A 22786-nucleotide genomic window follows, 5' to 3' on the forward strand; every position below is an offset into this window, starting at 1 on the left:
AAATTAGCTGTGAAGTCAGCTGATGACGGAACATTCACGTGAACAGTGATTAACATCACATGTCAATATGACCCACATAAATATTAAAAAAAATAAAAAATAAAAAACTAAACAAACAAAAGATGGCCTAGGGATGCGGACTTTCCCTTCCTCCACCGGCACCACCCCTTTTCCTTATCTTCGACAGCCACAAAGCTTATGTTGACTGCGTTTGAGAAATAAACACGTTTTGGTCTTCAAGTTTTAGAACTTGAAGACAAAGTTGCTAGTTTTGCGAAGTTCAATATTAAATTTGATTTTCAATGTGTCGAATGTTAAATAACTTTGGTAATAACTCACATAGTCGACAAAGATTTAGATAGATAATCAGTCGATATTGAAATAATGCTATTTATTCAAACTGAAAATATATTGTCAAGAAAAAAAAATTCTCTTTATGTGTGAGAGGTTTCTCGTAAAGTGAAAAATTGCATAACAATTTTTTGAGTTAAATTTTTTGGAGAGATTCTCTGTTGTAAAGCACATTGTACTGATAGCTTTCATATTTTCTGCTTGACATGGTATAGGCTAAAGCCTATCTTCTAGGAGAGATTTTTCAGTGTGATTATCACACGAAGTGGTACATCATGTGTCCTTTTTATAAATGGTGGATTCTGTGTGTTAAAACCAATAGACTGAAATTTGAATAACTCATTACTTTTGTTCCTGAGATTTTGAAACTAATAGAAGTGGTTCATGAGTTTATCCATCATTAATTATTTTGATCATTCTATAAAAAATTATATTACGATCAAATTAACAAAAATACGATCAATTTAATAAACAATATGCCAAATGATTTAATAGAAATTGAACGTATTTGTGCCATTTTAGCCTTATTTAATGAAGATTTTTCATGAACAATCAAAATGATTAATGATAGACAAACTCAGAGACTACTTATATTAATTTTAAATTTTAAAAATCAAAATGATGAATTATGCAAATTCTAAAAACTATTTTGACTAAAAAGCCAAAACAAAATCTTCGTCGAAAAATAAGATAGTAAAATTGTAATTTGAAAGGAATCCGAGATCGTGTGTTTATAACTTGTGTAAAGAAAAATATTTGATAAACCACATATGGACAATCATTAATATAATCAATTTTTTTTAAGGAGATTAATTTAATCAAATTAATAAAGAAAACTCATGACCCAATTCAAGAAGTCATCAACTACTAATTTAACTAGTTTTTCTTTTAGTTGTTAGTTACCGTAGTCCGAAGCTAGTGACGACCATATGATCAGCACGTGAGTCGACTGTTTTCACATCTCTCACCTACTCCTTAAATTAGGCACACCACACAAATCGTCCTTTTAATACATGCCAAAACCTGCAAAAAACCACGGAGAGAGAGAGAGAGAGAGAGAGAGAGAGAGAGGGAGATGGTGAAGAACATAAGTGAGGTGGGAGCGGAGGACTTCGTTCAGGCAGGGCTAGACGTTGAAGAGGCCAAGGATTTCGAAACAGTCCTAAAAAATACAATCTCCCGCACGAACACAACGGACCCAAAAGAGATATGGCGGCAGATAGTGGCTGAGAGATTGCTGAAACCATCACACCCTCATGAGCTGCACCAGTTGGTCTACTACTCAGTCTATGCCAATTGGGATGCCTCCACCAAAGGCCCTCCTCTCTACTGGTTCCCTTCTCTGTAATTCACTTTCTTTTGCCTTTTCTTTCTCTGTTTCATTGTTTAATAAAAGATACGTGGCTTGCTTACCTGTCAATCACAATTTGACATGTGTGCAGAAAATTTTCGTTTTTGTATTTTCCATGGAGAGTCCCACGTTCTTTTTAACTTGGCACGTGAGGAATGAAATCTGAAATCTATAAAATTAAAGAGATTGTTATTGACATTTCTAAATTCTTATTTTGTACTCTAAATTAAATTAGAATGAGATTTATGAGACTTTTAAAATGCTAATAACAGTTTCCAAAATTAAAACATGTCATTGAGTTAATCCACATATTAATATCGAGGATATAAGAGGTAACCTTTGATTAATTCAAATATATGACGCTTGTATGTATATCATTAATGTGTGGATCTTGGAGAAATAATTCTGCAGACATGGAATGTCTTCTTGCGTATACTTTTTAATTTTGTTTCTAAATCCTAACTGAACCCTGTTCTTCTCTATTTTCAGATACCAGTCGCGACAAACAAACTTGGGGCGATTGATGGAAAAGCACGGTCCAGAGCTTTTAGGAACATCATATAAGGATCCCATAACAAGTTACACACTCTTCCAGGAATTCTCTGTTCGGAATCCCGAGGTAACTACTCATTCGTATCCTTGAGTTCTGGCAGCCTTGATGCATGTTTTTTATTGAACGAGCTGTGCTGTTATTGTTCTAGGCTTACTGGTCACTTGTTCTAAAAGAGCTCTCGGTTTCCTTTCGAAAAGTCCCAAAGTGTATTTTGGATAGGACTGACAAATCAAAACGCGGTGGATCTTGGCTTCCACATTCAGTTTTGAATATTGCTGAATGTTGTTTGCTACCCACCAGCCACCCAAGAAAAGAGGATGATGGTTTGGCTGTTGTATGGAGGGATGAAGGTTGCGACGATGATTCTTCTGTTAATCGTATGACATTAAAGGAACTTCGGGAACAAGTAATGTATGCTTCTATTTGATTTCCTTAGCACAGTGGCATATGCTTCAGATCAGTGCAATTTCTGCTTTCACAATTGTTTAAGCCTTTTGATTTCATCTTTGCTGAACTTTTCCATTGTTCTGCTTGTAATGTTGCCGGAGCTTTATTCCCTTTGTATACACGATGTCTTTAGTTTTCCTCCTTTTTTGATGTTGTCTACGACATAATTGACAGGTTGGTGGCTAATGCACTGGATGCAACCTTTTCAAAGGGTGATGCAATTGCTATCGACATGCCAATGAATGTCAATTCGGTTATCATATATTTAGCAATTGTACTAGCAGGATTTGTTGTTGTATCAATAGCAGACAGTTTTGCTGTAAATGAAATTGCAACTCGTCTACGCGTGTCTAAAGCAAAGGGTGTCTTTACCCAGGTGAGTTTCCATGACTGGTGGCTAAATGCACTGGATCGCCCTGATTATTCTCTGCTAGGAATTTTTTACTTGCTAAAGTATCCTGATGAATTCTCATGCCAGCAAATTTCAGTAACTTATCTGCTTGACTTAAAAGCCTTGAAAGTGCTGAAATTTCAGGATACAGGATTTCATACTAAGAGTGTGTTGTCAAACTATAATTTTCAATTCTCTCTGGATTTAATATTTTGCAGTGTGTATTTATGGCTCTTTTTCTAGCAAATGATTTCTACTTTCACATTGCATTCAGGATTTCATACTAAGAGGAGGCCGAAAGTTTCCTCTCTACAGGTAGATACTGCTTCCTTACAAATAATGCTAGATGCTAACATCTCTCTGCACTTTTAGAGATTGAAATGTCAAAGTGTAAATTATACATATAAATGCTAGTTTAACTGTTACATCTGTGAAATGTTGCATGTTCATGTTCATGGATATGATTTTTCTTTCCATGCAGTCGAGTTGCAGACGCCGCTCCACATTTAGCTATTGTACTTCCAGCAATTGGGAGCAATGTAGGCATTCAGTTAAGAGAACAGGATCTATCCTGGCATGATTTTCTTTCTCGTGTCGATCACCTTCCAAGGTAATGAGTATACCAGCGATATTGATCGGGCCAATTAGACTTTGTTATGCAATGAGAGACTTATCTTGTTTCTCAATCAATATAGTTTCAAACCAATTTGTATATCCATGTAACGCTATTCTCTTCTTTGCAGAAAGTACTACTACTCTCCAGTCTATCAGCCAGTCGACTCCGTGACTAATATTCTCTTTTCATCTGGAACCACAGGTAAAGAAATTGCTTTTAAAAAAACTTTTATGGTTAGCTCTACTTTGTAACACATTTTCATCTTTTGATCTTCGGTTTATATTTTGGTGTTTATCAGGAGACCCGAAAGCTATTCCATGGACACAACTTTCACCAATTAGAGCTGTTGCTGATTCATGGGCTCACAATGATAATCAAGTTGGGGATGTCTTCTGCTGGCCAACAAATTTGGGATGGGTTATGGGTCCAATCTTACTCTACTCGTGCTTTCTGACTGGTTCAACTCTTGCTCTGTATCATGGGTCTCCTCTCGGTCGTGGCTTTGGAAAATTTGTTCAGGTGAAACCTATATACTTTTGCTCAAAGTTCATATAAACAGTGCAAGAACTTCATGTATTATAACTAGTAACTACCTACGAGTACCATGCTATTGAATGCCTTCTTACTTTCCTCTATTGTATCTGTTCAGGATGCCGGAGTAACTATATTGGGCACAGTTCCTAGCTTAGTAAAGGCTTGGAAGAGTACACAGTGTACGAAAGGCCTAGACTGGACAAAGATAAGGTAATCTTTTTATTTAAACTTCAGAACGATTTATTAACATGAGACCGAGAATATGGACTTAAACACCAGTTTGTGCAGATCATTTTGTTCCACTGGTGAAGCGTCTAGTGTTGATGACGACCTTTGGCTCGCTTCCCGTGCTTACTATGGACCCATCATTGAATGTTGTGGGGGCACAGAACTTGCTTCGTCCTACATCATGGGAAGTTGGCTGCAGCCACAAGCTTTTGGAGCATTTAGCACAAAGTCGATGACAACAGGCTTTGTCATATTTGATGAACATGGAATTCCTTATGTAAGCTCATGACTAGCTGGTTTCTAATTGTGGTTCAATTCCTTTAACCTACCTGTCACTCGTTTACATCATGCTAGTCCTGAACGATGGGTGACAGGCGGGAAAAAATAATAAGAACAAACATCAAGGAACAAAGTCAACTCATTTATGTTATTAGACTATATTGTATGTCAATATCTTTGATCTGCTTGATCATACAGCCAGAGGAGCAAGCTTGTGTTGGGGAAGTGGGTTTGTTCCCGCTATTAATGGGAGCGACTGACAGGCTGCTAAATGCTGATCATGAAAATGTTTACTTCAAGGGAATGCCAATGTATAATGGAACGGTAAGATCAGAACTACATTTCTTACAATACTTGAACCTCTTCATATGCTTAAATGTGAACTTATCGAATCTTTTGAATTTATGTTTGGTACCGCAATTGATCTGTGATGAAAGTAAGAATCTTTTCTATTACTTGACATATGATCGGCAGCAACTTAGGAGACACGGAGACATACTTAAAAGAACTGTTGGAGGCTATTTGATTGTTCAAGGCAGGTCCGATGATACCATGAACCTCGGTGGCATCAAGGTAAAGTATTCACCTGCACCCTTTATTTGATGAGCAAGTGCAAGCTTTGTTGCCTGATCATCTGTTTACATTTAAACTGATATGCTCGGACTCGTTTTCGAAACATTAAATGCCTTCGATCTTTCTTGAATTTCAGACTAGTTCTGTTGAAATCGAGCGCGTCTGTGACCGGGCTGATGAAAGCATCTTGGAGACAGCTGCAGTCAGTGTTGCACCCAAGAGTGGTGGTCCTGAACAGTTGGTTATATATGTCGTATTAAAGAAGGGATACGACTCTAAACAAGACGAGCTAAAGAAGAAATTCTCAAAAGCCATTCAAAGCAACCTTAACCCTTTGTTTAAGGTTTGACTTCTAATAATTTTCAAAAAAAAAACATGTCCCGTGACAGTTTGCCTGTGTTTCTTTGTTGCTGCTTCAGAAACCAAAGCATGTTCACGGCATTTTTAGCTGTTTTTTTTTTCCTCTGAAGGTTCTGAAGTTTTCAAACATTTTAATGGACTGGACAGGTGAGCTTGGTCAAGATTGTACCAGAATTTCCTCGAACAGCCTCCAACAAGTTACTAAGAAGAGTTTTGAGGGACCAAGTTAAGCATGAGCTCTCTGTTCGGAGCAGAATGTAGCAGCGCCCAGCAGACTCGACTGTCAGCCAACAGAGTCCACCTCCCTTTTTATGGGTGAATAGGCCAAGTTTTCGGCTAGCATTAGACTGTAAATTTCAGTTTGCTAGAAGTGTTTCTGTTTAATAATGGTCACTTGGCAACATTCTAAATTGATTACAAAAAAATTATATATCGGGGGTCTCACGTTGAAAGATTTTTCAGAGGTGATTTCAGAGAGTATTCTTGGTCAGTCATCCCATGTAATGGCTTATGGCTTCATTGTCTATCAATTTTAGTGTCTTTAATTTTGTTTATTTGGTGGTACATATCTCATTTGCTATTGAGCTTGGCTTTAATGGTCTTTATTGATCACATTTCTTACATGAGAACATTTTCATGCGTAGTGCATGATGTTTATATTTCGGCAAACTCAGTCGTTCTCTTCCCATCATGGGGCTTCGCAAAGAAATGCTTGACATAATCAGAATACAGAACTTGCTTATACACTGGTTTCTCCCCACTCACAAGCACTTCCGGCAGCGGAGAGATGATTTCCGAAGGCCTTGGAGTGACAAATATGGGAACTGAAACCCTATTGTTGCTCGCATTGGCAGACACTCGATGCTCACTGCTCTTGTTGCTGGCATTGGGGCCTGAAACCCTATTGTTGCTTGCATTGGCCGAATTGGATATGGTATGAAGTCGAATGCTCAGGCGAATGTCGTTCAAATACTTACTCCTCCTCTACTGGCAACTCAAAGAAGTGATAGTTGCCTCCACATTCTCAAGCACTTGAATGGGAACCCCATGATTTACTAACTGAAAGAACCCCCACTTTTCTGCTGCCTTGCAAATAGAATCTGGCACTTTCCGGTCGTCCCAGTTCGACATGTGAATGATAGGGATGGAGTCTTTTGACATTATCATGGTATTGAATTCTTTCCTCAAGGGGTTGTAACTTGTATATATTGGTAGGGAATGCTTTTGAGGCCCAATTCTGAGAGACCCTTTACTCCATTACCTTTGTTTATAACAAAGTCAGTGATATGTGAGAGGTTGGTGATGGTTTTTGGGCCTATAGTTGTTAAGTCTTCTACAATCTGGGAACTGGAGAAGAGAGTACTTAATTGACTATATATACTTGCATATTCTATAGAGAACTTTAACGAAAAGCTTTCAGTATTGTTCACTTTAACGAAAAACCATATTTTTACACTAAAAAGTCAATCTTGATACTATTCACTTTACCCTTTATTTTGTTCTTATCGTTAAACTCAAAGTTTCCAAATCATTTTCATTAGTTTTCCTTATTCTATATCTATCCTTCCAGCTCTGTATATTAACAACTAACCTAGAATCAAATGCAATTAGAATGCTTCTTGATCACGTGAGCTTTAGGTTGGGCACTAAATTACCTAGTCTTATGTGTTAGGTGTTGTTTTATCTTAGTGCTACTACAATAGCGTGCAGCAGTGGGCCTTCACCTACCCACCAGTCAAGCCAGAATTTTGCTCTTTGCCCATTCCAAATTAGCCATTGACTTCCCATGTATTTTTAAGTGTTACACAATAATGCTCATTCAAATCATTTATTTTTAGCCAACTAACTAGTGGCTCGCATACACAGGCAGGAGTCAAAGACTACAACAAATTAAGGTATATATATATTCACACTAATTTTATTAGTCACGCAAACTTTTTAGGCACACCAACTTTATTTCCCATATAGAACGGTATTTTATAGGGAATTGATTTGGGATTCATTTTGTAGGGATTTTAGAAATTTTTACATTTTAACAATTTATCGTATATCGTGCAGTCAGAAATCATTTGACTTTTTTTTATTTAAAATTAAATACAAATAGTATCAGACGAAAATTGATTGAACAAAGTACGATAAACGGTTAGAATGTAATAATCTCTAAGATTTCCACAAAATGAATCCGAAGAAGATCCTTCATTTTATAGCCAATTTTCTCAGTGCATACAAATTCTTGTATCGGGGGTAGGTGATGTAACACGCAATATTAATACATATCTAATTATGCATTGACATATGTACATTGAGATTGAGTTTGACTTATTTGTAATTGTACATATATATACACGAAGTAGATTTTAAATATATTAAATATTAAGTTTTAAACAATAGTAGAGTTCACATGGTAACAAAGAGTTGGGAAAGACAGGTTAAGAAAGGTAATAAAAAAAAGGTAGCTAGCATCCTTCTTACAATGAAATATTACTTATGCAGTCTTGTATATATACATTTAGTATATATGTGATTGTGTAAATTATTAGTAAATTATACTTAAGATACTATAAGATCATTTCACTTTAGAATTGTATTACTTGCAAAGCAAAAAATCCTACTTGATTTACTATAAATATAAATAAAGTCACAAGATCCGGGAATAAAATACAGAATTCCTCAAGCCTAGTCTTTATATTCTCTCTGCCGGCCCGTCTATCTCTCCCTTCTCTAAAATAGGCCACAAAATCCGTCTCCTCCTTCTCTAAAATAGGCCACAACACCAGCATGTTCTTGACACTGCACTAAAAAAAATTGTTCATCTTCAATAAGGAGATTATTATGTTTTAATCATTATTATGAATAAAATTTTTACTGTTTTAAATTCATATACTATTATTAATTCAATTTATTTTTATGTCGAATGAAATACACGTTTTGAAGATGGAAGAAATTGGAGGAGGAACTCCTGCAAACTCGTTCACAATATTTATCATCACAATCAAAGTTCTTTTAAAACGCAGTCGAAATTTTTTAAACCTAATTGCATGAACATTCAGTATAATGCATAACCGCGGCCTAAAGCCGCAACGCGTAAACCGAGCCGACGTCCAAAACCCAGGAGATATCCATACGAACCGTTTCGTCCCTCGATCTCTCCGTTAACCTCATCGCCTTCGTGCGATATCCTGTGGAGATCTATGATCTCTGACCACGCAGACGACCTGCAGTCGTGCAGTCGTCCCAGGTGACACGCTCATCTTCTTCTCTCGCCACCATGCCTAGGCATAGTTTGTAAGTTTAAACTTTTCTGAGGTTATAATTGTCATAGACTCCTTGTGAACAGTTGGATTTGCAACATTTTCTTTGTGTGCATTTAGTGTGAAAGGAGAAAGATTCAATATAAACGGTCAAAGAAGGATATTTCATATTCGTCAAGCTGTCACTAAGAAGAAGAAGAAAATCAGATCACATACTCAGTTCAATTTAGAGTTGGATATGATGAGTTGTAGTAGGATAAGAATGCATACATTTAAGAGATTTAATCGCATCTCTTACTACATGAGAAAATTTTCGTGCGTAGTGCATAATCTTCATATTTTGGCAAACTCAATCGTTGTCTTTCCATTATGGGGCTTCGCAAAGAAATGCTTGACATAATCAGAAAAGAGAACTGACTTATACACTGGTTTCTCGCCACTTTCAAGCACCTCTGGCAGCGGAGAGATCATCTCAGATGGCCTTGGGAAGACAAATATGGGAATCGAAACCCTGTTCTTACTTGAATTGACCGCTACTCGATGCTCAACGCTCTTGTATCGCCCATTGCTTATTATTTGCAGTGCATCACCAATGTTGATAACTAAGGACCCCTTCACAGGTGGAACATGAATCCAGCCGCTATCCTTGTCATTGCCATTGTCATTCCTTCGCACGTAAAGCCCACCAATATCGTCCTGAAGGAGGATTGTAAGCGTTGAGATATCAGAGTGACGGCCATTTCCGACTGCGAGCTCAGGATTTGGGCAAATGGGGTAGTAGTTGAGCTGGATCCGCTTGGCCCCCATTAAAAGATATTCTTTTGCTTTGTCTATTTCTTTCACATTTAGTCTTCTCATTAGCAACTCTACGAGTCGTTTTGTAAGAATTTCAGACTTCTTCATATATTCAAGTACTTCATCCCTAAAACCATAAATACATATATACATAGTCGATAACTTGGTATAAATACTTTTATTCAGATTAATCAGTTAAAAAATCTAAAGAAGATATAATGACTTTTAAGATGATGGCAAGGAGAAATGAATTGTTTAGTACGTACTAATCTATCATATGTGGTACGATGTCTATACTTGGTCGATACTTACTATTTGGTTCATATTTGACATGATTGACAAAATATATCAACCAAATTAATATCCATGATACACTATATATCGTAGATTTGGTGTCTACTAACTAGCCACTGTCCTACAAGTGATCTTCTTTGTTATGATTAAAAGTTCTTTCTTATGAGCGGAATGATATGGAAAATGAACATGATATGAATGTACTTACTAGCAATCTTGTGTTTGAACGTGTATCATTTATTATTTTTATAGCTTTATTCGTGTCCTAATTTTTGGAAATTTATTTTGTGTAGTGTTCGTACTTGTAGCGTATCTCTACCAGTACCTGTGCAACATAGTTTATCATGCTGTATACCTGAATTTATAAAATGGATGTACATGTTAGGGTGAATTTTACTTCATGTACATGTTAGGGTGCATTAATTTACTTCTTACCTGCACACAGGAGGCCAAAACGCAGAGGCCTCATGCTCGTCCCCATAAGCATAGAGACCAAGGAAATCTTTCCACTCCAGAGCCTTCTCTGCTTGAGGATTAAAGCTCGTGCCATATTGGACATTGTTCGAAGGCGAACGCTCTTTCGAGTACTTGCTCTTCTCCTCAGCTGGCAACAAAAAGAAGCGATGAGTTGCTTCCTTCACATTCTCGAGCACTTCAACCGGCACCCCGTGATTCACTAGTTGAAAGAACCCCAACTTCTCTGCTGCACTGCAAATAGATTCTACCACTTTCGGGTCGTTCCAATTCGACATGTCAATGATAGGAATGGAGTCTTGGGACATTATCATAGTACTGATTCTTTCTTCAAGGGGTTGGATGTATTGGTTGGGGATGCTTTTGAGGCCCAATTCTGAGAGACCCTTTACTCCATTGCCTTTGTTTATAACAAAGTCAGTGATATCTGAGAGGTCGGAGATGGTTTTGGCCATAGTAGTTAAGTCTTCTACAATCTGGGTACGGGAGACGGGAGAAGAGAGTGCTTAGTTTACTATCTATATAATAGAGTTTTGATCCAGCGACTAATTCATATACTTGGATATTCTACATCTACCCTTCTACTCTGTGTATTAACATCTAACCTACCATCAAATGCAATTAGAATGCTCGCTTGATCACGTGAGCTTTAGGTTGGGCACTAAATTACCTAATCCTAAGTTCTAGGTGTTGCTTTACCTTAGTGCTACGACAAGGTGCAGAAATATTTTTATGTGTAATGCGACAGTATGACAATCACTTGTTAGAAAAAAAAAATTCGCTAATGCTCATGCAAATCAGTTATGTTTAGCCAACTAACTAGTGGCTCGCATACATAGGTAAGAGTCCGACTACAACAAATTAAGGCACATATATATAGATCTTCCTACCTTGTGGGATAGGTCTATTAGTCACACAAAGAGTCACACAAACTTAGTGCATATAAACTACAGTGGTAAGGTTGCTGACTGCAGTTTCTCAATAAACAAAAAAAATATTGGAGGTTCCGAATTCAATGGTCTGATCTGGTGAGTCTGCTTGGCCCTGGCCACAGGCAGAGTGAAATTCCTCATAGCCTCTTTGATCTTAAAAGAAATAGATAACCGTGACTTACCATCCGTTGTCCCTCTTTTTAAAAGAGAAACAGTGTGCATATAAATTCTTCTATAGTGGGTAGGTGGTGTAACACGCAATATTAATACATACTTACTTATGATCGACATTGAATTTGGCTCATCTGTAATTGTACGTCTAGGTCAACTAAGTAGTTTTTCAACCCATGCAAGACGTTTACTATGGTCTGTTAGGATTTTTTTTTTTCTTTTTTTTTTGTGTTGAGAAAATTAGAATTCCCTATTTATCTTTCATATTTTATGATTAAACATTTCTCTCTTTTTAAGATTTAATTAAAGCACTTTGAATTTGTCCACATCAGCATTTTAGGTTTTATTTATTTTATGTCATTTTTGTGCTTTCATTTAATCAAAGTGGTATATATTAATTTTCAATTTTGTCTTGTCTGTTGTTTGAGATTTTTTTTTTTTTTGCCATGAGATTGAGAAAAATTGTCCCTTTTTCCTACTGTACAATTACCTTTAAAGACAAAATTCAATTGAAACTAAAAGCAAAATTTATCTATAAACTCATGTTCAATAATCAAACACTCCGCTCTATGGCTCGATTCTTGGAGAGCAATGGATTCTCCAAACCCTTGAAAAAGTTTATTTCAAAATCAGAAATCGAGAATGGTGGACTGAAGGACATTTTACTGGATTTGAAAGAAATGTATTGCAAGTATTCCGAGATGTGTAGTGGAGGTACAAATGTACACAGCGAGGAGAAAGTATTTAAGGCCTTAGAATTGCGGCCAAGACTGATAAGTATTGCAAGGAGGCAAAGAAAGGATTTTCAGATTTCGATTTAAATATTCTTTTGAAAATACATTTGTGGTTTAAGAAAGGGTAAAACTGATTTCAAATGCTTATAAACTTATTCTTAATCATGAAGGAAAAAAGTTTGCAAATTTGTTTTTTGTTTGAATTTTTTTTTTTTTTAAACAAGGGCTAACCATCATAGTTTTTTGGCAGTTTTCGGCTCTACTATGTTTTCAGCTTAAACATTATATTAAAAAAAACATTTGTGCCTTAATAAATGGTAAAACCGTTTTCAATTGTCTTATAAAGTTTTTCTTAATGACCATCCCATCACAGTTTTTAGACGGTTTTGAAAAATTGTACAAAATTCGTCATAAAATATATAGCCTTTCACCATACCGCACTGTAACGTCTTGAAAATTCATTTAAGACTTTTCGTTGATATTTTTGAGGATGGATTCCCATTTTAGCAATGTTTTGGGCTCCACTATAATTTTTTTTCTTTTTATTTTTGAACTTCAGCTTAAATTCTACTAAAAAGTACATTTGTGGCTCAATAAATTCTACTAAAAAGTACATTTGTGGCTCAATAAATAATTCACAAAATCATATGTTTATTCCACTAAGTTCAAGCAGAAAAACATAGTATTCCTCAATCATTCAATATAACCTGACAACATGTAATTCCTAGGCTCATGCTACACAGCAAACCCTCATGAAATCATGATTTCTCTTCCATCCAACATATAAATCATTATGTCTCATCATGATATCACAATTCACAACATACATCAATTTACGAACCGACTAAACACAAAACCCTCCTCTAGCCACATTAATTAATTAATTTGATCAAAGTAATAACAATTATTCTCATATCTTCTAAATTCATACCTTATCAAATCATAATCAAATCATAGAAAATCCCAAAGGAGTCACTCAGACGTCCAACATCTTTTCTAACTCAATTCACAAGACTCTCGAAACCATTGACACAATTATATATATATATATATATATATATATATATATATATAACTAAGGTTAGAGTGACACAGTTAGGCCAAGCCTACTTCTCTAAATAATGGGATTTCAAACCACTCTACGAAATCCACAACCTCGGGTTCCGGACCACTCAACAGAACCAAACTAAATATGATCGTCTATCAAATGTACCAAGTACAACTAGTCATCATCACCTCTAGAATGCGTATGGTCCCCCATCGCGGATATACCAAGCAGGACCATAGGCATAAACTCATCGTGCAGGCAGTGATCACCCATCGCAGATATACCAAGCATGATCACCCCTGAATACATATGGTCCCCCCATCGCGGATATACCAAGCAGGACCATCCATGTACCACAACTACATGGTGCAATCTCATCATCACACATTAAACATAATTATACGCCTACATGTTGTCACGCCCCAATCCCGACATACGTCCAGAATTGACACGTGACGTCATCAAAAATCCGTATCTATCATATCTCACCTCCGAGATATGGGCAAGCACAACACAATAATCGAATCACATAGTTATTTTCGTATGCTTTATGGCTGCATCTAACCTCCCCGTTAGACTGTCTACGTACCCTAAACAGGGATCAAGCCATTCGTAGTTCGTCATGCACAATAATTGACATATAACACACTCCAATTAAGTCGAAAGGTATAACGTTTCTCAATCAATCAATAGAACTCGACAAGCATGAAATTACTTGACTCAGGGTTACATAACAACCCATATGAAAATCATGATTTCCCCTCCAACAATATATAGGCAATTATGTCACAACATGATACCACAATTCACAACATATATCATTTTCAAGAACCAACGATGTACAATACCATTCTCTAGCCACATTTATCAACGAGTCTAGTCATAACCATAACCATGGTATCCAACATATCAATCCCACATGATGATTTACTTTTTCCACTTCAACCATCACATAATTCATCACGTTTTCCACATACAATCGCATTTCATAGTGTGTAACATAGTTAAGAATTAACAAAGCACACATTAATCTCTAGAAGTATTAATCAACTAAAATATTCATGATGACCCCACTCATATCCAACGTCATTCCATAATCACCTCAATCAATAATGTCAACCATCACATCATCAATAACACATACAACAAGTCGAAACGCAAGGCTAGAGCAACACAATTCAATTGAAGACTACATCTTTGGAAAAGGGGATTTTGGACCACCCAACGGACCAAGGCTCCAAAGGGGATTCCGGACCATCACTCAACGGAATCCAAACAGAACTCAGTTCCAATCCACCCAACCGAATTGAACGGAAGTCCAAGAAACATAACAATGGCTCGAAGGAATAAGACATGATTCAAGTTACCCAATTCACGAAACTCAACGAACGAAGCAATATTGAGCAAAATCCACATCACAATGGGTCATCGGTCATTTACTAGACCTCACATCTCCCAAGCAATTCAATATGCGTTTCAATCACATGTCACAACCATTTCCAATACACAACTCAAATCACATTTCACTTCATCATACTAATCACTATACTTCCAACATTATATTTCAATACATAGCTTGTAACATGTCAAGGAATCACGAAGTGCAATATTAACATTTAATTTCGTTAAGCAATCAGTGAGATAACATATCATTTCACGAATTTAATTAAAGAACTCTACATAATTCCCAATTTGGGGTTAAGAATAATAACATGGTAATTCTAATTTATTTTCACAATATCTATTGTGGGTAATTCCCATCTACTCGAATTTAGGATTCTAAATCACCTTACGGAATGAACTAGAGCAAGGATTCCGGACCACTCAACGAATCCAACAACATTGGGTTCCGGACCACTCAACGGAACCAAAATATCAAGCGGTTTCTCATAATCTACCCATACCTGTCATATGTAAAGTCAATGCCAATATTATGGAATTGGTGCACTGGCAACTCAGGCACTCAGATAAGCTGAGAGGCTCGGGTGAGGGACAATAAAATAAGCATGTGATACAATAATAAAAACAGCCATCAATCATAATTTATAAACCTTGAATATAAATCTTTCATAAGAAATCAATACCAAACTTTTGAAAACACCGAGGGAGTCACCCAAAAATCCAAAAGTTCATTCCAAACAACCATAGCATCTCACATCCATATTCACATACACACAATGAAAGTAGAAGTAGGGCGACATAGTTCATCCAAAGCCTACACCTTTGCAACCATCTCAAACTAAACTCAATGAACTAAGGTGGATACAATCTCGGACCATCACTCAACGGGATCACGGAGTAAGAGGGATTCCGGACCATCACTCAACGGAATCGCGGAGTGGAGTAGGAAGGATTCCGGACCATCACTCAACGGAATCGCGGAGTACATTGCATAATCACCAATCGATGAAACAACACATGAATCAAGTTACTCAAGTTATAAAGGCTCAACGAAACAAGAAATGAAATAATGAAACGAGCATTGACACATGTTTCAAAGCAACAAACCCCATGACAATGGGTTAACGGTCCACCACTAGCCCTCACCTCATCAAATCAAGTCATTCATACAAAACAAACCATGTTTCCAATATGCACGTCAAATCCCACTTCATATAACTATATCATTGGCTAAATATGAAAATTAACAATTTATAGGAAAATGATTATAAAGCCATTTCATATTCACACATATTAAAATCACTCACATTTCATCATAACATACCATCTATGTAATTCAAACACCTTTCGAATATGCACGTCAATTCACCTACCACGATCATCATCAGTACACAAGCCAAATCATGTTTGATAAACATAGGTCTATGGCTAAATATATATAAATATATAATCACATTTCAATAGAATCACATTATAAGATCAAGTCAAATTCACAGATGATACCAATATAAGAAATCAAGGTAATAACCATATCACACATGTTCAAGTCACTCTCTAACCAATGTAGGCCCACTAGACTTCACTTAAGTCTCCCATGGTACTAATTTTATTATTTAGAACATTCCGAGACATGTTGACCAAAAATCAACTCTCGGTCAACGATGGGGTCCACAACAATCTGCAAATCCGATTTATGATCCATAACTTTCCAAAGTTCACATTATGCTTCGAGGATAACATACTAAAATTTCATTATGATCCAATGGTCGAATTGTCGTCAATCACACAAACAAGTGGCGGTCCATATTGATCACCACACCCAACAATTGAATCTTTGGCAACCAAGCTAGACATAGGTTCACATGATCACTAGAAGGTATTTAAAACCTAGACAACACTCGTGAACGATCCCACGCACCTCCACACGCGGTGGAAGTCAAGGTGGAGGGTTTACAAACCCCGAATTTCAACATTAACTAGAGGAGCTCAAATTTACGTGGTAGTTAGAGCTCAACAAGGGAAACACTTTTCACAACTAGGCCTACGATAATTTCTAACCGGAAACAGTCCAATTTCACCGGAGAAAACCGGATTTCTAGGTGTTCTAAACACCCAACTCTAAAACAAATACGAAAGCACAAACTAAGCCTACCTACTCGAAGATTATGAAGAGTAGATGAAGTTTCATACCTCACTCGAAGGAAATCATTGCCGGAATCGCCGGAAAAATGATAAAACCGCCGGAAAAGTCGTGGACTTTGCGACCTCGAGCTGCAAAGATGGAAAGGAAATGGGGAAATCTAAAATCACAGAAATGTAGGGCTCGCCAAGAGCTTTCCATGGACACCAAGATCATCCAAAACGGAGCTCGGATGAAAAAGATACAAGTGGGTCAAGTTTGGTGGGTTTATGGGTCAATTTCTCCCTAAAAACGGGTTAGGCAGCTCTTTTCCCCCATTTTCCCGAAAAACTCCCCCTTCTCCGCTGGAGGTTTCCCTCCCATTTAATTTATAGCAATTTGGTAATATTACCAAAATGCCACCAACTTCAAACGACTCTAACTTCTCCGTTCGGACTCGGAAATAAGATCTGTTTACGCCTACGCGCTCATGGAATCGAACTCTACCTAACCAATTCAAGAGTTGACCGAAAGGTCGAGAAAATTAGAAATGACTAAAGTAACCCTCACTTCGTTTTTCTCAAATTTGGAGAAATAAAGAACTAGTTCCAATCAAATCTTCGAAATATGTCAAGAATAAAATAAAATAATAATTTTAGGGACGGGATATCACACATGTTATCGATCCCACATATCAACCAGCATCAAGTCATATGGAGCACAACACAAGGAATTCCCTTAATTACTATTTCTACTAAAAATCTAATAAAGTACCTAACTCATCTCCTGACTTTCGTCTCCATCTTATGCTAGGTAATAATGTCAAGTTCAAATAGGTATTCAGTTGGCAATCATATCCAAATAATTATCAAACAATAATTAGCTCCCATAATTGTCATAACATTCATCATAATTATTATTCACATTATTAAAAAGTTAATCAAACACATATATATCACAAACATCATCAATACACAAGCCAAATCATAGTTAATCAGCATAGGTCTATGGCTAAATATATAAATTCACATTTCAATAGAAATCATAATTATAAGACCAATTCATATTCCCAAATGATACTAATATAAAAATTTAAGATAATACTCATATTTCATATAATCAAGTTGCTATCTAACCAATATAGGCCCACTAGATTTTCACTAGTAATTCCCTAAGGTTCGTAAAGCATATCTACAATAGCATACTAAAATTTGGTGTCAATTCAACGGTAATATCATCAATTGTTAGAATATTCAAGTGGCGGACCTTATCGAAAATATACTCAACCAACAGTATTTAATAAATCGAATGCTACATATTGGAAAATTCGACTTTTTCCAAAAATTCTCAAATTTTACAAAAATGAAGATCTCAACAAGCAGAGTAAACTTTATACATGTGGCCAAGGCCAATTTGGCCAGAAAACACGCCAAACTGGCCACGAACCGCCGAAACCCTAAGGTGGGTGTTCTTCAATTCGACTTCCTCGGTGTCCCAACGTCCCTACAACCTATTGGGTCTTGTTCCTGGGTCCAAGGGGAGTTGAGTAAGGGTAGTGGTGGGTGGTGAAACTCACCGGAACGGTGGAATCGCCGTCAAAGCTCCATGGGTCACCCGCACGGTTTTTACACGATTTTGGACCTAAAAACCCTTAACTTGGGGTGGAAATGGAAGATGGGAGATGGTGGAAGAGGTTGCAGGTGATGGATAGTTGAATTTTACCTAAAAAAATGGTGGAAGTGGCCAAAAACCACTCCGTGTTGGCGCAGGTAAATGGGTTCACAGGAATGGAGGGAAAAAATATCCTTTTTCCCCCCATTGGTCCTTCCTTTCTTTCCTTCTAATTGGTCCCCTTTTCCACTTAAAATGGCCGGTCCTTTAATCCTAAAAAGTGTTTGGGCCTTTTTACCCCTAAGTGGAAATTAAAATAATTCTCACAATCTATAGTTTCACAACTGCAAACGTACGTAACTATACCGTTATAATCCGGACTCGCAAACGGTTTTCGCCTATGCGCTCGTGGCTTCGAGACCTATTCGAAAACGTTACTTATGAATTCAAAAGGTCAACAAGTAAATAATAATTTGCCAAACTTCACTTTTCGTAACTAGTTTAATTGAAATCTAATTTCAAATAAACTAATATAAATTCTTGAAAAATAATATAAAATCTCAATAATACAAATACGTAGATTATATCAGTGTTTTTAATCATGAAGGAAAAAAGTTTGCAAATTTGTTTTTTGTTTGAATTTTTTTTTTTTTTTAAACAAGGGCTAACCATCATAGTTTTTTGGCAGTTTTGGGCCCTACTATGTTTTCAGCTTAAACATTATATTAAAAAAAACATTTGTGCCTCAATAAATAGTAAAATCATTTTCAATTGTCTTATAAAGTTTTTCTTAATGACCATAAAAAATATTTCGCGAAAATAAAAAATTGTATTTTTCTGCAAAAACATGGGTGTCATCACAGGTTTTAGGCGGTTTTGAAAAATTGTACAAAATTCGTCATAAAATATATAGCCTTTCAGCATACCGCACTGTAAGGTCTTGAAAATTCATTGAAGACTTTTCGTTGATATTTTTTAGGATGGATTCCCATTTTAGCTATGTTTTGGGCTCCACTATAATTTTTTTTTTTTTTTTTTTGAACTTCAGCTTAAATTCTACTAAAAAGTACATTTGTGGCTCAATAAATAATCAAATGCAAGTTCCAACATTGCATTGTTATACCCTAAAATTAGAATAGAAAAAAAATACATAAAATTGAAGTTTTCTCTAATTGAGAACTCTTTTTTTTTTTTTTTTTTGTTCAAATTGTGTTTCAAGTTCTGTGCATTGCAAGTTCGAGGAAAGCAATGTATGTGACATTTAAAGAATTAATACAGACAGAGGAGTCATGCTTAGCAACCAGAAAGCGAGGTTTTCTATAAACGGGACTTCGACTAATCATTTTCTTGGCACATCCACCTTCGGTGAATACACTGTTGTTCATTCCGGCTGACTTGCCAAGATCAATCCCCCGGCTCCTTTGGATAAAACTTGCATCCTCAGCTGTGGCATCTCTACAGGGTTGGTGTTCTGCCCGAAATATTACGGTTTTGGTTTATGTAGCCAAAGTTGATCCCCTATGTTCAATCGTTGTGTAATACCAAATATTTTCTTTTCAAACATCAGGTTTGGGTGCCACTCTGAATGTGGCAAAACCAAAGAACGGATCTTCACATGTACGTAAATAGTTTGGCGCAACACTTATTTTGTTTCTTATTGTAAATAGGGTGTAAATAAATTTTCACATGTATGTATATAGATTTCCACGTATATATACTTACTACATTTTTGTATTGTTTTAAAACTTGCAGTATGGCATAGGCGCTCTTGCTAGTGAGCTATGATAGGACGTTTGTCAGTGCCGACCTTGAACCGTCAACGCATTGTGATTCATAAACGAAGGAAGGACTAGCAAACAAACATCATCATAAATACTTGCGTGCAATTAGGACAATAGGGATATCTAGGTCTGTATTTCAATTGCATCTAAATTTTCATCCAGCGTAATAAAGAAACAGAGATAACCCGTATGATAAAAATTCACGTGCAACTAGGTCAATAGGATGCTAAAGGTGGTGCTATCTCGAGGCTATCTCAAGCTTTGCATTTCATCAACTGTTTCAAACTGTAATAAGGGTTAATAGAAATTCGCACGAAAAAAACTTACATGCAACTAAAATAATAAGATGTTAAGGTATCAAATATCTCAAATTAGCGATATAAATTTTATGTCTACGTTTCAAGTTTCGTGTAAATTTTTCAAGTTCATGTAAATTTTTCTCCAATCTCGAACCATCGTGTAAATTTTTCAAGTTCATGTAAATTTTTCTCCAATCTCGAACCATCGTGTAAATTTTTCAGGTTCATGTAAATTTTTCTCCAATCTCGAACCATCGAATGTACCGCAATTCTTCATAGTGTGATGAGTCCTAGAGCCTATTTGCCGAAACGAAGGGACACTCGAAAAGACCCTATACAATTCTTGTATATATAATGCATGTAGGTATTACGAACGTAAGATACCAAAACTATACGTCATACATTCAAATAAAGAAAAAAGGTTGCACCCAAAAATCATACATATACTCATGTGTCATTATCCTTACTAGTTAATATCTAAATCTCAACGCAGCAACCTGATTGAACAAACCCAGAAAACTCGTCAGGCACACTAATCCTATCTAATTTGCCATTTTGCCCTCCCTCCGTTTCTTCCGCCATATAGAACCCTTGACTTGACCCTTGGTACTCCGACCCCACCACCAGGGTCCCACCCCCAAGAATGACACCGCAGGTTCCAACTCGGACCGCCGAGTCCAACTCACCCCGACTCACCAATCTCCCATCTTCCCCTACTCCAACACAATGCCTCGGACAATGTCCCGCCTCCCACGCCTCGTCCTCCAGCCGCCACCGCCCCGACCCCAACTCCAACACCTCGGCACCTGCCTCGAAGACTCCTTGACTCTCGGTGCGATACCCGCTAACCACCCAAAACTCGCTCCCTATCATCACCCCCTGACACTCGTCTCGCTCCTGACTCATCTGAGTCAACTCAGTCCACTCGTCTAGTCTCACATCATAAACCCATGCAGACTTCAACGCGTCCTTGTTCTCGTCGTGCCCGCCCGCCACGTAGACCCGTCCAGCGTCCGATCCGATGGCAAAAAAAGAGCGCTTGGACGGCATGTCGTTGGCTTTCTTCCAACGTGAAGTGGTGAAGTCGTACACAAACACGTCTGTGACCGGGCTGTAACTCACCGGGTCCCACCCGCCAATCGCCACAAGCTTCCCTTCACAGCTTGCCAATTGGCAAAACAAGGGCATACCATTTGGGTACTGAGGAACCGGGTCGAGTCTATCCCACGAACGACTCACCGGGTCAAACACGGTGATTCCGAAACTCGGTGACTCGGTGGATTTAGGTACGTCAGATTCTGAGGCAACAAGCTTTCGAGGAAGAGCTTGAACCAAGCATGCAACTTTGTGGGTGCGTGCGATTTTCTTCCTGTGATGGTAAAATTCTTGGCTTTCCAACAGAGTCCGCCATGGACTGCAGACCCGGGAAGCAACTGGATGAGCTGAGTAGGGCAACCGCGTCAGACACTCGAGTCCGAGTTCTGCAGGCAGACCCGGGATCAAATCGGTAAGCTCGATACTCCACATTTTAGCAGAGAAGTGTGGTTTTGCAGCAAAGCAAATTAAGCAAGAAGTGCCTTTTGCAGCTAAGGAGCAAGTGATGTTTGCCAAAAAAAAAGAAGCGTTGTTTTGCATCAAAGAAGTGTATTGTGCAATTGCGTCGTAGGCCATGGACTAATTATTTATAGAAACGGTTAGATGGTGGACTCTGTAAAAAGGAAACATATTGTAATTGCATTAGTCATGTTCGAAAACATCTAATTTCAGATTGGACGGCAAATATTTTTTTTTCCCTCAAAAACCATATATTATAAATTGAAAATGAGAGTTTCCCCTTTAAAACTTATTTTTCTCACTCATCCTTTTTATATTTTTCAGACATAAACCCCATTTACTAGAGTCCAACTAAGCAAATTTCCTTAACAAGCTTGGTATGTCAGTTTTATAATTCTTGCGTTCCTAAAATACCCTCATAGAGTGTAACGTGGGTTAGATTTGACTTATAATTAATCATAAATTTGCATTGCATTTTATTATTTTCAATGCAATTAAATGTCAATTAATCTATTATTTGATTAGGCCTTTTTTTCTCAAATTTTTTTACCAAAAATGTTTTATCGTGAAACTAGCTTACCTTATTAGCATGCAATATATAATATAAATAAATAAAAAATTATGGTGTTTTACGTTGAG

At 37.1% G+C, this 22786-nt stretch overlaps 3 protein-coding genes across 3 annotated transcripts; 1 reads left to right on the top strand and 2 right to left on the bottom strand.

The window, feature by feature from the left end:
- The first annotated feature begins 1394 nt into the window (after positions 1–1394).
- On the top strand, positions 1395–6314 carry LOC137715519 (probable CoA ligase CCL12). The gene is made up of 14 exons (XM_068454868.1): positions 1395–1695; positions 2192–2321; positions 2404–2666; positions 2877–3078; positions 3368–3408; positions 3575–3703; positions 3837–3910; positions 4008–4228; positions 4359–4453; positions 4532–4748; positions 4949–5074; positions 5225–5323; positions 5460–5666; positions 5831–6314. The coding sequence occupies exons 1-14, from the start codon at positions 1427–1429 to the stop codon at positions 5942–5944; spliced, it is 2187 nt and encodes a 728-aa protein (XP_068310969.1). The 5' UTR covers positions 1395–1426; the 3' UTR covers positions 5945–6314.
- Positions 6315–8667: 2353 nt separating this feature from the next.
- Positions 8668–10987, bottom strand: LOC137716510 (feruloyl CoA ortho-hydroxylase F6H1-3-like). The gene is made up of 2 exons (XM_068455965.1): positions 10459–10987; positions 8668–9856 (listed from the first exon to the last, which is right to left on the bottom strand). The coding sequence occupies exons 1-2, from the start codon at positions 10950–10952 to the stop codon at positions 9268–9270; spliced, it is 1083 nt and encodes a 360-aa protein (XP_068312066.1). The 5' UTR covers positions 10953–10987; the 3' UTR covers positions 8668–9267.
- A 9987-nt stretch (positions 10988–20974) lies between these two features.
- LOC137716156 (F-box/kelch-repeat protein At1g15670-like) lies at positions 20975–22356 on the bottom strand. The gene has a single exon (XM_068455562.1). The coding sequence runs from the start codon at positions 22262–22264 to the stop codon at positions 21071–21073; it is 1194 nt and encodes a 397-aa protein (XP_068311663.1). The 5' UTR covers positions 22265–22356; the 3' UTR covers positions 20975–21070.
- Positions 22357–22786: the final 430 nt, after the last annotated feature.

This window comes from Pyrus communis, chromosome 14 (genome assembly GCF_963583255.1).
Source record: "Pyrus communis chromosome 14, drPyrComm1.1, whole genome shotgun sequence".
Lineage (NCBI taxonomy): Eukaryota > Viridiplantae > Streptophyta > Magnoliopsida > Rosales > Rosaceae > Pyrus > Pyrus communis.

What these genes read in the sequence shown, in the direction of transcription:
- LOC137716510 (XM_068455965.1), bottom strand. Translation starts at nt 10,952, where the DNA reads ATGGCCAAAACCATCTCCGACCTCTCAGATATCACTGACTTTGTTATA. An exon ending in TTTTGGCCTCCTGTGTGCAG is followed by an intron (nt 9,857 to 10,458) that starts GTAAGAAGTAAA and finishes TTATGGTTTTAG; the next exon opens with GGATGAAGTACTTGAATATA.
- LOC137716156 (XM_068455562.1), bottom strand. Translation starts at nt 22,264, where the DNA reads ATGGCCTACGACGCAATTGCACAATACACTTCTTTGATGCAAAACAAC.
- LOC137715519 (XM_068454868.1), top strand. Translation starts at nt 1,427, where the DNA reads ATGGTGAAGAACATAAGTGAGGTGGGAGCGGAGGACTTCGTTCAGGCA. An exon ending in CGAAAGTTTCCTCTCTACAG is followed by an intron (nt 3,409 to 3,574) that starts GTAGATACTGCT and finishes CTTTCCATGCAG; the next exon opens with TCGAGTTGCAGACGCCGCTC. An exon ending in CGTGTCGATCACCTTCCAAG is followed by an intron (nt 3,704 to 3,836) that starts GTAATGAGTATA and finishes TCTTCTTTGCAG; the next exon opens with AAAGTACTACTACTCTCCAG.